The 13816-nt window shown below is 41.0% G+C and overlaps 2 protein-coding genes across 2 annotated transcripts in view; both read right to left on the bottom strand.

The window, feature by feature from the left end:
• The window catches only part of LOC139754190 (ionotropic receptor 93a-like), a 298583-nt gene that overhangs the window by 210660 nt on the left and 74107 nt on the right, over window positions 1-13816 (bottom strand). The window lies entirely within an intron of this gene.
• Window positions 1465-13763, bottom strand: LOC139754289 (ionotropic receptor 21a-like). Its single transcript, XM_071671671.1, has 4 exons — window positions 13535-13763; window positions 5935-6200; window positions 2948-3085; window positions 1465-1663 (listed from the first exon to the last, which is right to left on the bottom strand). Exons 1-4 carry the CDS (start codon window positions 13712-13714, stop codon window positions 1465-1467), a joined length of 783 nt encoding a protein of 260 aa, XP_071527772.1. The 5' UTR covers window positions 13715-13763.

Below are 13816 nucleotides of genomic sequence, written 5' to 3'. Positions count from 1 at the left end.
TAATGTGCTGAAAGTGGTAGCTGGAGGGATGGCTGATCACTATCTTTTGGAGTTGGAGGTGAAGATTTATAGAGGTTTTGAAAAAGGTGAGAGAATGTTGGGAAGAAGAGAGTGGTGAGAGGAAATGAGCTTAGAAAGGACACTTGTGTGAGGAAGTACCGTGAGAAATTGAGTGTAGAATGGCAAAAGGTGAGAGCAAATGACGTTAGGGGAGGGGATGATGAATGGGGTGTATTTAGGGAAGTAGTGATGGCATATGCAAAAGATGCATGTTGTATGAGAAAGGTGGGAGGTGGACAGATTGAAAGGGTAGCGACTGGCGGGATGAAGAAGTAAAGTTGTTAGTGAAAGAGAAGACAGAGGCGTTTGAACGATACCTACAAGGAAGGAGTGCAAATGACTGTGAGCTGTATAAAAGAAAGCTGCAGGAGGTCAAATGGAAAGTACAGGAGTTGAAAAAGAGTGCAAATGAGTGTTGGGGTGAGAGGGTGTCATTGAACTTTCGGGAGAATAAAGAGGTGTTTTGGTAGGAGCTAAATAATGTTTATAAGACAAGAGAACCAATGGGAATATCGGCGAAGGGGGCGGGTTGGGGTGGGTGGTGGGGGTGGGGGGTGGGCTGGTTGGGGGAGAAGGGGGAGTGGGGTGATAACAGGTAGTGATGAAGTGAGAGGGAGATGGAGTGAGTTTATTGAAGGTTTTTTGAATGTGTTTGATGATAGACTGGCAGATGTAGGGTTATGTACAAACTGCGAGGATTTGGGAGAATGGTTGAAAGCCTTGCGGAAAATGAAATCCGGCAAGGTGGCGGGTTTGGATGGTATTGCAGTTGAATTCATCAAGAATGGGGTTGACTCTGTCGATGATTAGTTGGTAAGGATATTCAATGTATGTAAAGGTGAGTGTTCAAACTACAGCGGCAAAAGTTTGTTGAGTATTACTTGAAAATTGTATGGGAGGGTATTGATTGAGAGGGTGAAGGCATGTACAGAGCATCAGATTGGGAAGGAGAAGTGTGATTTCAGAAGTGGTACAGGATGTGCGGTCAGGTGTTTGCTTTGAAGAATGTGTGTAAGAAATGCTTAACAGAACAAATAGATTTGTATGTAGCATTTATGGATCCGGAGATGGCATACGATACGTTTGATAGAGAATTTTTATGGAAGGTCTGAAGAGTATATGGTGTAGGAGATAAGTTGTCAGAAGCAGTGAAAAGTTTTTTGAAGGATTTAAGGCATGTGTACGAGTAGGAAGAGAGGAGAGTGATTGGTTTCCAGTTGATTTCGGTCTGCGGCAAGGGAGTGTAATGTCCCCATGGTTGTTTAATCTGTTTATTGATGTGGTGGTTAGGGAGGCAAATGAAAGAGTTTTGGAAAGAGGGCGAGTATGCAGTCTGTTGGGAGTGAGAGGGCCTGAGAAATGAGTAAGTTGTTGTTCACTGATGATACCGATGATCCAGCACTCTCACCAAAATACCTCTATGACGGCCATCATGCAGCGGTCGAAGTTTGTTTGGTAAGGAGCGTCGTGGGGGATGAGCCAGGCTGCTGAGACGGGCATGACGTGCTCCTGGCCTATGTACAAGTCTGTACTGCCATCTTGCCTGGTGAAGTTCTCGGCGATGAGGTGTTCCAGGTACCGGCGACTGTCGATCACCGCCTGGCTGGCATAGACAAGTAAAGAATGTTTGGGCGGTCCACCAGGGAACTGAAGTTACTACCAACTCAACTTAAAGCAAAAGATTTTGTCAATTAGACATACAATTGTTGACTGCTTACGACTATGACTTTGACCCACGTGAGGCACCTCCATTCATCACTTACTGATGCTCAGACCTTGAACGTTAACTCTCTAACATCCAGTAATGTGGCTTCTGTAGAATGTTTTTCCTAGTCTGCAACAAAGGACGTATAAAGACTATACGCATTTTCAGTAGTATGTTTATCTAATCCTATAATCATGATTTTTGGTACATAACATGGATGATATAAAGTACTCAGAAAATATGACTTTACGTCACCACAAATGTCCTCAGTGAATTGCATGTTTAACTCAACCAATGCCAGTTTGCTTTGTCTACGAACTTGATACGTCTATGTCGGTACCTGTGCTACTTTGGGAGCCCGTATTGTATCATGGTTTATCTATGTATGTCTGTGAATATAGACAGTGGCTCAATACTGTTTTTATATTATACAAATCTTATTTCAGTCACTAAGTTTTTCTTTGGTTCTAACATCTGTGATTTTATTTACACTAGGTACCAAGCATATGTATCATTAACTACTGGATAATAATGAATACATCAAAACCTTACAAGGGTAAATAAGTGAAATAGACGAACAACCTCATCGTTCTCTTTAACACTTATTTTTGTCGTTAAAACGTAATCCTGGACGAGGAATACCGAGAGCAATACTTGCATCTCCATGGTTGAGGAGGAGTCCAGTGCTAAAGACAACAACGTATCCCTCTCACGAGCTTCACCAAATTATTAATACACCACATCAGAACACCATCTCACATACCCTGACGCAGCTTACTTTGAGTATATCCCCCTCCTGCTGCGTCGGGGTATGTGAGTTCATTCTTTGGTGTAGTATGTCAGCAGAACGTTGTTGTCATTCACATTAATGGATTCCTCCTCAACAAAGTCGCTTCACACATACTTTGAGAGTAAACTTTGATTCCATCCATCACTAAAGTTTCTTCCCAGTTGGCTCTCATGAGGTGTTCTAGACTGGCAAGAAGATCTAGATGCTAGAAATGTTTTTTCTTTAAAGCAAATTTTTGATCACAAGTTTAACGAGGAGTTTGAAACAACCAAAAGCTATTCTAACTGATATCGTTATATGTTGTTGAATTGATAATTGTGTGGAATGTTTCATTAACAAGGCATCGGTCTACTCTGTATCGTGTATGCAAATACTTGACACTTGCAACTCACTTATGCTCCAAGGCTTGCTGAAGACCTTCCATGATACTTGGCCCGATGAGAATCAGCTGACCCAGCTTGCGGAACATCTTGTTGTCAGACTTCAGCAAGAACTCTTTGTACAGAGCTCCATAAGGTGGGCGCGTCACTCTTTTGAACAACATAAAAGTTGTGAGGTAAATCATTGTATCTTTGATATATTCGTTGAGTCCAATAAAGGCATTAAAGGATCATCCTATATATTCTGAAAGCAGTTAAGTTGTACTTATCGTCATTTGGTGGTAAAGAATCAGAATCTATTGAAGGAGCTTCTCGCTCCATGTATACCCATCATTGTAATTGGTGAATCTATGGCTGCTCATTTCAAAGGTGACCAACCTGGTGGGTTCTATGAACGTATGAGAATGGAAGTAATCAAACTAGAATCAGTAAAGATAAGCATGAGAGTTGGAAACAAAACAGCTACGACACCGTGAAACTAGTTTACATCTCTATGGAAAGCCAGGTTACAAATTTGCACCACTTCCTTTCATTCTGTTCAACGGGTATGGAAAGTTATGTAAACTCAATAAGTTGGCAATGATGAATAGATTACGAGTCTCTCCCGCATTCATTATCCAAAAAAAATTTGCGAAATGTTGATTTAATCGATGGAATTTAACTCTGTACTATACGCAGTGGGCTCAACCATCAACTATGTTTCAAGTTGCCACGTTCTGGTGATGTGTATATGATGTTTGACAAGACTCATGAGAGTGAAAGAGGAGCAGCTGGAACAATGCATCAGGAGATCAAAATGACGAAGACAAGACCAATGCCAACTAGAAGTGTCTTAACGCAAAACATCAATAACGAGAAACAGTTTAACAGTCTCATGTGCTACTCCGAGCATGACGACTTACTGAGGATGATTAATTATGAGGACGACTAATGTGATCATGAAGATGTTGATCTAGGTAGCTACACCCTCTTGCTGACCAGGACCCAAAAACAACACATTCAAGTGATGCAACTGTATGTTCTCTGCCTGTCCTCCTTAGCCAGAAACAAACTTGATGAGAAGCTCACTGTAAAGAGATTTCATGGAAATATCACTAACATTAACATGACAGTTTGTTCCCCTGGGTAGCAATGCTTACAGCATCTGCCATTCGTGTGACCACAGGTATGACACTGTTGCCTATCCCTGCGGCAAGGAGAAAATTATACATGAAATTTCTTTTTCTTTTTTTTTTACCTGAAATAAAGAACAACACGAGGCCTGATTGGCCCACGATTGGGTTGTCTGGCAAAGAATAGTTAACTTGACAGGAAAATGAAATTCCGCTGGGCAGTCTTTTAAGCCATCACCGACTTCCCGCTGCTCCACACTAGCCCTCTACTGTCCCCGTGACCACTTTTGTTTATACAGTTTATTGATGGCGTTTTTCTCAGAGTATATCTGAACTTGGAAGAAATTTTTTTTAAACGACCTTTGGAGGTATTCATAGTCTTAACATTCACTACGTCTGACGGTAACTTATTCCAGTGCTCAACACACCTATAAGGAGGGAAATTTTTTCCATGTCCGTACTAAATCTTTTAGCTTTGAGTTTTATTCCATTTGTCCTGGTAACTGTATTATCTTGTATTTCAAAAAGATGTTCTTGATTCACGATATCGAATTTGATCAGAATTTTGAACACTTGGATTAAGTCGCCTCGAAGTCTACGATTTTTAAGGGAGAAGAGATCCAATCGTTTTAGCCTCTTTTTGTATGCCAGATTTTTAAGGGATGAGACCAATTTTGTCGTGCGTCTTTGTATTTTCTCTAATTTTTCCTCGTCTTTTTTATAGTTTAGGGACCAAAACTGGTTTGAGTATTCAAGGTGTGGTCTCACTAGAGGATTATAAAGTGTGAGAATTGTTTCTGGTGTCTTGAGATCTATGTTCTTGGTTATGAAACCTAACATTTGGTTGCCTGTTTTTACTTGCTTATTGACACTGTTTAGTGTACTTCAGATTGTTCCTAATGACAACTCCAAGGTCCTTATCTTCATTGACTTTAGTTAGAGAGTTTCCGAATAGTTTGTAGTCGTAACGTATATTCTTGTCTCCAAAGTGCATAACTTTACACTTGTCTGCATTAAACTTCATTTTCCATCTGGCAGCCAATCACCTCAGAAAACCAACCGCCTAATGTCGATTGTTACCGTGAATGATCTATGGCTCACGTTTTTTCATCACAAAGACGTAAAAACGCACACATCTAAGGCTCCTCCCATCAACAGATGAGGTTCTTTACTTCCGCATGAACCGAGCCCATTTGCAAGCCATGCTATGGAAGGCTACAGATGAGGAACGACTTCATATTGATGATGAGGAATATGGTTCCAGCAGCACAGATGGGATACCGCATCATATAACAATAAACAAACTAGCAGCTCCCATATGAACTGATAGAGGTTCACAGCCTGTGGATGTTGCACCAGTACACAGTGTAGTAAAAACCAACGTAGCCGCAATAAAAGTTAATAGATCATGAACCTCATTCCGCAAGTCTCGAGCAGATGAAATCTGCTGCACTGAACATGACACAAAGCTTGATGAAGGATTAGAGGAGGCAGCTGACGCTCAGTGTGAAAGTAACAGTGACGATGATTCTGATGATGAAACCTCTGTTACACTATACTAATTCCTTAGACTACTACAAATACTTATGGTTACTTGGTTAAGAAAAGAGATTATTCATCCTCAGTAAATATCTGTCTTGGGTAAGACAACGTTTTGCTTGTATATGAAATAATAGCAGTCAGACACATTCCAGTAATGTAAAACTCATGACCGCGGCGGATGGCTCTAGCGGCCATTTTAGATACCCTTCAATGACAAACCTCAGGTTGCCAGAGTGGCATTATTCAAATCTTTATTTATACATTCAATAGGAAAAGAAACAGACATCAAAGAGTGTGTCCCATTGCAAGATTCGGCCCCGTTTCTTCTGGAGTGATGTGTCTTACTTGTCAACTGTTTCAATCAACTCCTCTACGGTCTCTGGTCGAGGAGGGTACTTGGGCAGCGTGAGGTGGGCGGTGAGGTTGCCGCGGTAGACCGTCCCGATGATGAAGGCGAACACCAGCCAGGCCGCCACCAGCAGGCGGCTGGAACTGGTGGTGGGCAGCCGTCGTGGCAGGTTCTGCCCCAGCAGCATCCCTGCCATGTCCTGCACCACCGACCCCGCCCCTAGCCTGCTGCCTCGGTCTCTCTTCTGCCCTACACTTATGACCTGAAATATTCACAAGCAGTTGTGCGGGTTTGAGGAAAGTGACCATAGAATTTCACCAGTTTTCTCCAATATCATTTCTTATTTCTAAGCTATTTTTGGGACATACCTTTAGTCTTTTTCATATGCAAAGTAAAACGTTACGGTATAACAAGATTTCCATGGATTACCACAGACGCTTCACATGCCCTGATTCAATCCACTGACAGCACGTCAACCCCGGTATACCACATCGATCCAATTCACTCTATTCCTTGCCCTCCTTTCACCCTCCTGCATTTTCAGGCCCCGATCACACAAAATCTTTTTCACTACATCTTTCCACCTCCAATTTGGTCTCCCACTTCTCCTCGTTCCCTCCACCTCCGACACATATATCCTCTTGGTCAATCTTTCCTCACTCATTCTCTCCATGTGTCCAAACCAATTCAAAACACCCTCTTCTGCTCTCTCAACCACGCTCTTTTTATTTCCACACATCTCTCTTACCCTTACGTTACTTACTCGATCAAATCACCCCACACCACACATTGTCCTCAAACATCTCATTTCCAGCACATCCATCCTCCTGCGCACAACTCTATCCATAGCCCACGCCTCGCAACCATACAACATTGTTGGAACCACTATTCCTTCAAACATACCCATTTTTGCTTTCCGAGATAATGTTCTCGACTTCCACACATTCTTCAAGGCTCCCAGGATTTTCGCCCCCTCCCCCACCCTATGATCCACTTCCGCTTCCATGGTTCCATCCGCTGCCAGATCCACTCCCAAATATCTAAAACACTTTACTTCCTCCAGTTTTTCTCCATTCAAACTTACCTCCCAATTGACTTGACCCTCAACCCTACTGTACCTAATAACCTTGCTCTTATTCACATTTACTCTTAACTTTCTTCTTTCACACACTTTACCAAACTCAGTCACCAGTTTCTGCAGTTTCTCACATGAATCAGTCACCGGCGCTGTATCATCAGCGAACAACAACTGACTCACTTCCCAAGCTCTCTCATCCCCAACAGACTTCATACTTGCCCCTCTTTCAAAACTCTTGCATTCACCTCCCAAACAACCCCATCCATAAACAAATTAAACAACCATGGAGACATCACACACCCCTGCCGCAAACCTACATTCACTGAGAACCAATCACTTTCCTCTCTTCCTACACTTACACATGCCTTACATCCTCGATAAAAACTTTTCACTGCTTCAAACAACTTGCCTCCCACACCATATATTCTTAATACCTTCCACAGAGCATCTCTATCAATTCTATCATATGCCTTCTCCAGATCCATAAATGCTACATACAAATCCATTTGCTTTTCTAAGTATTTTTCATATACATTCTTCAAAGCAAACACCTGATCCACACATCCTCTACCACTTCTGAAACCACACTGCTCTTCCCCAATCTGATGCTCTGTGCATGCCTTCACCCTCTCAATCAATACCCTCCCATACAATTTCCCAGGAATACTCAACAAACTTATACCTCTGTAATTTGAGCACTCACTCCTATCCCCTTTGCCTTTGTACAATGGCACTATGCACGCATTCCGCCAATCGTCAGGCACCTCACCATGAGTCATACATACATTAAATAACCTTACCAACCAGTCAATAATACAGTCACCCCCTTTATTAATAAATTCCACTGCAATACCATATATATATATATATATATATATATATATATATATATATATATATATATATATATATATATATATATATATATATATATATATATATATATGGTAAATTATATGGGAGGATATTGATTGAGAGGGTGAAGGCATGTACAGAGCATCATATTGGGGAAGAGCAGTGTGGTTTCAGAAGTGGTAGAGGATGTGTGGATCAGGTGTTTGCTTTGAAGAATGTATATGAGAAATACTTAGAAAAGCAAATGGATTTGTATGTAGCATTTATGGATCTGGAGAAGGCAAATGATAGAGTTGATAGAGATGCTCTGTGGAAGGTATTAAGAATATATGGTGTGGGAGGAAAGTTGTTAGAAGCAGTGAAAAGTTTTTATCGAGGATGTAAGGTATGTGTACGTGTCGGAAGAGAGGAAAGTGATTGGTTTTCAGTGAATGTAGGTTTGCGGCAGGGGTGTGTGATGTCTCCATGGTTGTTTAATTTGTTTATGGATGGGGTTGTTAGGGAGGTGAATGCAAGAGTTTTGGAAAGAGAGGCAAGTATGAAGTCTGTTGGGGATGAGAGAGCTTGGGAAGTGAGTCAGTTGTTGTTCGCTGATGATACAGCGCTGGTGGCTGATTCATGTGAGAAACTGCAGAAGCTGGTGACTGAGTTTGGTAAAGTGTGTGAAAGAAGAAAGTTAAGAGTAAATGTGAATAAGAGCAAGGTTATTAGGTACAGTAGGGTTGAGGGTCAAGTCAATTGGGAGGTGAGTTTGAATGGAGAAAAACTGGAGGAAGTGAAGTGTTTTAGATATCTGGGAGTGGATCTGGCAGCGGATGGAACCATGGAAGCGGAAGTGGATCATAGGGTGGGGAAGGGGGCGAAAATTCTGGGAGCCTTGAAGAATGTGTGGAAGTCGAGAACATTATCTCGGAAAGCAAAAGTGGGTATGTTTGAAGGAATAGTGGTTCCAACAATGTTGTATGGTTGCGAAGCGTGGGCTATGGATAGAGTTGTGCGCAGGAGGATGGATGTGCTGGAAATGAGATGTTTGAGGACAATATGTGGTGTGAGGTGGTTTGATCGAGTAAGTAACGTAAGGGTAAGAGAGATGTGTGGAAATAAAAAGAGCGTGGTTGAGAGAGCAGAAGAGGGTGTTTTGAAATGGTTCGGGCACATGGAGAGAATGAGTGAGGAAAGATTGACCAAGAGAATATATGTGTCGGAGGTGGAGGGAACGAGGAGAAGAGGGAGACCAAATTGGAGGTGGAAAGATGGAGTGAAAAAGATTTTGTGTGATCGGGGCCTGAGCATGCAGGAGGGTGAAAGGAGGGCAAGGAATAGAGTGAATTGGAGTGATGTGGTATACCGGGGTTGACGTGCTGTCAGTGGATTGAATCAAGGCATGTGAAGCGTCTGGGGTAAACCATGGAAAGCTGTGTAGGTATGTATATTTGCGTGTGTGGACGTATGTATATACATGTGTATGGGGGTGGGTTGGGCCATTTCTTTCGTCTGTTTCCTTGCGCTACCTCGCAAACGCGGGAGACAGCGACAAAGCAAAAAAAAAAAGAATATATATATATATATATATATATATTTTTTCTTTTTTTGCTTTGTCGCTGTCTCCCGCGTTTGCGAGGTAGCGCAAGGAAACAGACGAAAGAAATATATATATATAATATATATATATAAATATATATATATATATACATATATATATATATATATACATATATATATATATATATAATATATATATATATATATATATATATATATATATATATATATATATATATATATATATATATATATATATATAATATATATATATATATATATATATATATATATATATATATATATATTTATATATATATATAGATATATATATATATATATATTTTTTTTTTTTTTTTTTTTATACTTTGTCGCTGTCTCCCGCGTTTGCGAGGTAGCGCAAGGAAACAGACGAAAGAAATGGCCCAACCCCCCCCCCCCCCATACACATGTACATACACACGTCCACACACGCAAATATACATACCTACACAGCTTTCCATGGTTTACCCCAGACGCTTCACATGCCTTGCTTCAATCCACTGACAGCACGTCAACCCCTGTATACCACATGACTCCAATTCACTCTATTTCTTGCCCTCCTTTCACCCTCCTGCATGTTCAGGCCCCGATCACACAAAATCTTTTTCACTCCATCTTTCCACCTCCAATTTGGTCTCCCTCTTCTCCTCGTTCCCTCCACCTCCGACACATATATCCTCTTGGTCAATCTCTCCTCACTCATTCTCTCCATGTGCCCAAACCATTTCAAAACACCCTCTTCTGCTCTCTCAACCACGCTCTTTTTATTTCCACACATCTCTCTTACCCTTACGTTACTTACTCGATCAAACCACCTCACACCACACATTGTCCTCAAACATCTCATTTCCAGCACATCCATCCTCCTGCGCACATCTCTATCCATAGCCCACGCCTCGCAACCATACAGCATTGTTGGAACCACTATTCCCTCAAACATACCCATTTTTGCTTTCCGAGATAATGTTCTCGACTTCCACACATTTTTCAAGGCTCCCAAAATTTTCGCCCCCTCCCCCACCCTATGATCCACTTCCGCTTCCATGGTTCCATCCGCTGACAGATCCACTCCCAGATATCTAAAACACTTCACTTCCTCCAGTTTTTCTCCATTCAAACTCACCTCCCAATTGACTTGACCCTCACCCCTACTGTACCTAATAACCTTGCTCTTATTCACATTTACTCTCAACTTTCTTCTTCCACACACTTTACCAAACTCAGTCACCAGCTTCTGCAGTTTCTCACATGAATCAGCCACCAGCGCTGTATCATCAGCGAACAACAATTGACTCACTTCCCAAGCTCTCTCATCCCCAACAGACTTCATACTTGCCCCTCTTTCCAGGACTCTTGCATTTACCTCCCTTACAACCCCATCCATAAACAAATTAAACAACCATGGAGACATCACACACCCCTGCCGCAAACCTACATTCACTGAGAACCAATCACTTTCCTCTCTTCCTACACGTACACATGCCTTACATCCTCGATAAAAACTTTTCACTGCTTCTAACAACTTGCCTCCCACACCATATATTCTTAATATATATATATTATATATATATATATATATATATATATATATATATATATATATATATATATATATATATATATATATAGATAGATATATATATATATATATATATATATATATATATATATATATATATATATATATATATATATATATATATATATATATATATATATATATATATATATATATATATATATATATATATATATATATATATATATATATAAGGTATAAGTTTGTTGAGTATTCCTGGTAAATTATATGGGAGGATATTGATTGAGAGGGTGAAGGCATGTACAGAGCATCAGATTGGGGAAGAGCAGTGTGGTTTCAGAAGTGGTAGAGGATGTGTGGATCAGGTGTTTGCTTTGAAGAATGTATGTGAGAAATACTTAGAAAAGCAAATGGATTTGTATGTAGCATTTATGGATCTGGAGAAGGCATATGATAGAGTTGATAGAGATGCTCTGTGGAAGGTATTAAGAATATATGGTGTAGGAGGCAAGTTGTTAGAAGCAGTGAAAAGTTTTTATCGAGGATGTAAGGCATGTGTACGTGTAGGAAGAGAGGAAAGTGATTGGTTCTCAGTGAATGTAGGTTTGCGGCAGGGGTGTGTGATGTCTCCATGGTTGTTTAATTTGTTTATGGATGGGGTTGTTAGGGAGGTGAATGCAAGAGTTTTGGAAAGAGGGGCAAGTATGAAGTCTGTTGGGGATGAGAGAGCTTGGGAAGTGAGTCAGTTGTTGTTCGCTGATGATACAGCGCTGGTGACTGATTCTTGTGAGAAACTGCAGAAGCTGGTGACTGAGTTTGGTAAAGTGTGTGAAAGAAGAAAGTTAAGAGTAAATGTGAATAAGAGCAAGGTTATTAGGTACAGTAGGGTTGAGGGTCAAGTCAATTGGGAGGTGAGTTTGAATGGTGAGAGGCTGGAGGAAGTGAAGTGTTTTAGATATCTGGGAGTGGATCTGGCAGCGGATGGAACCATGGAAGCGGAAGTGGATCATAGGGTGGGGGAGGGGGCGAAAATTCTGGGAGCCTTGAAGAATGTGTGGAAGTCGAGAACATTATCTCGGAAAGCTAAAATGGGTATGTTTGAAGGAATAGTGGTTCCAACAATGTTGTATGGTTGCGAGACGTGGGCTATGGATAGAGTTGTGCGCAGGAGGATTGATATGCTGGAAATGAGATGTTTGAGGACAATATGTGGTGTGAGGTGGTTTGATCGAGTAAGTAACGTAAGGGTAAGAGAGATGTGTGGAAATAAAAAGAGCGTGGTTGAGAGAGCAGAAGAGGGTGTTTTGAAATGGTTCGGGCACATGGAGAGAATGAGTGAGGAAAGATTGACCAAGAGAATATATGTGTCGGAGGTGGAGGGAACGAGGAGAAGAGGGAGACCAAATTGAAGGTGGAAAGATGGAGTGAAAAAGATTTTGTGTGATCGGGGCCTGAACATGCAGGAGGGTGAAAGGAGGGCAAGGAATAGAGTGAATTGGAGCGATGTGGTATACCGGGGTTGACGTGCTGTCAGTGGATTGAATCAAGGCATGTGAAGCTACTGCGGTAAACCATGGAAAGCTGTGTAGGTATGTATATTTGCGTGTGTGGACGTATGTATATACATGTGTATGGGGGTGGGTTGGGCCATTTCTTTCGTCTGTTTCCTTACGCTACCTCGCAAACGCGGGAGACAGCGACAAAGCAAAAGAAAAAAAAAAAAAAATATATATATATATATATATATATATATATATATATATATATATATATATATATATATATATATATATATATATATATATATGTGGAAATTGAGTATATGAAGCATGAAATGCAACGAAGTTATTGCTTTGCAATTCCTAGATGTTTTTCTGGTCCGAATAGAGAGATGTGATATGTTCAGTACCAGTGCACGATGCCGAGGGAAAATAAGTTAGCAAGTTAAACTGTGTAGAATGGAATATCCGCGCTGGAGTGACTGTAGTTAAGACATTATCATCTACGAAAAGAAGACAGTAAGCGGTAATGCAGAACCCTGAGAGACACCAATGTTGATAGGATAAGAGTAGTAAGTCGCTGCACCAATCACGAAGGCAGTGGACTGGATAGAAGAACTTCATGCTTTAGAGAATAGAAGTGTCACATAAGAGGTATCACAAGTAGACATTGTACCGAGAAAATCAATGGTGATCAGAAAGAAGGAAATAGGATTCTGAATGTTTTAGAGAATGAGATTTAAAGAGAGCTTTTAAGGCTTTGGAGATATCATAAGGTAGAACATTATCATTATGTTTTGGTGAAAGCTTAAAGATTATGATGAAATCTCGTACTACGGGTTCATATGTAGGCCTAAACTTATCACAGCAAAAGCTCAAAAGACATCTACATTCTGAGACTAGCTGTATTTCTTTCCAAGTGTCATTTGTACATTCGAGAGTCCAGTGAAACCCACTGGTGATATTGTTCCCGTATTTATATATACAGTTACAAAAATGTAAGAGCCTCACAACCAGAGAAGTTAGCAGATGTACACTACCATAATGAGGACTGCGGGTACACAGAGTAGGAGGGTGAGGACGGCCGCCCACACCAGGCCGGTCAGCGGGTAGTAGAGGCTCTGCCAGCGGGGCGACAGGCTAGGCTTTCTCATGCTGAAGACAGGAAAGATGTACTCATAAGCCCACGTCATGTCATGTCGCTCGAAGTTCTCCGCCATCACGAAGTAGAATACAGGTGATACAAGTGATATTCTCACTTCTACGAACCTCATGACCTGTGGAGGAAGAACAATAACAGTGAACATCAACCGTCAGTGATG

The sequence above is a fragment of the Panulirus ornatus genome, chromosome 16, assembly GCF_036320965.1.
Source record: "Panulirus ornatus isolate Po-2019 chromosome 16, ASM3632096v1, whole genome shotgun sequence".
In the NCBI taxonomy this organism is placed as follows: domain Eukaryota; kingdom Metazoa; phylum Arthropoda; class Malacostraca; order Decapoda; family Palinuridae; genus Panulirus; species Panulirus ornatus.
Note: the sequence above shows the minus strand (reverse complement) of the source record. Positions and strands in the feature narration are given on the sequence as shown.

Coding starts and splice junctions, on each gene's coding strand:
- LOC139754289 (XM_071671671.1), bottom strand. CDS start 13,714: ATGGCGGAGAACTTCGAGCGACATGACATGACGTGGGCTTATGAGTAC. Junction 3,086..5,934: donor TTGATTGAAACAGTTGACAA/GTAAGACACATC, acceptor GTTGTTCAAAAG/AGTGACGCGCCCACCTTATG. Junction 1,664..2,947: donor CAGCAAGCCTTGGAGCATAA/GTGAGTTGCAAG, acceptor TGTCTATGCCAG/CCAGGCGGTGATCGACAGTC.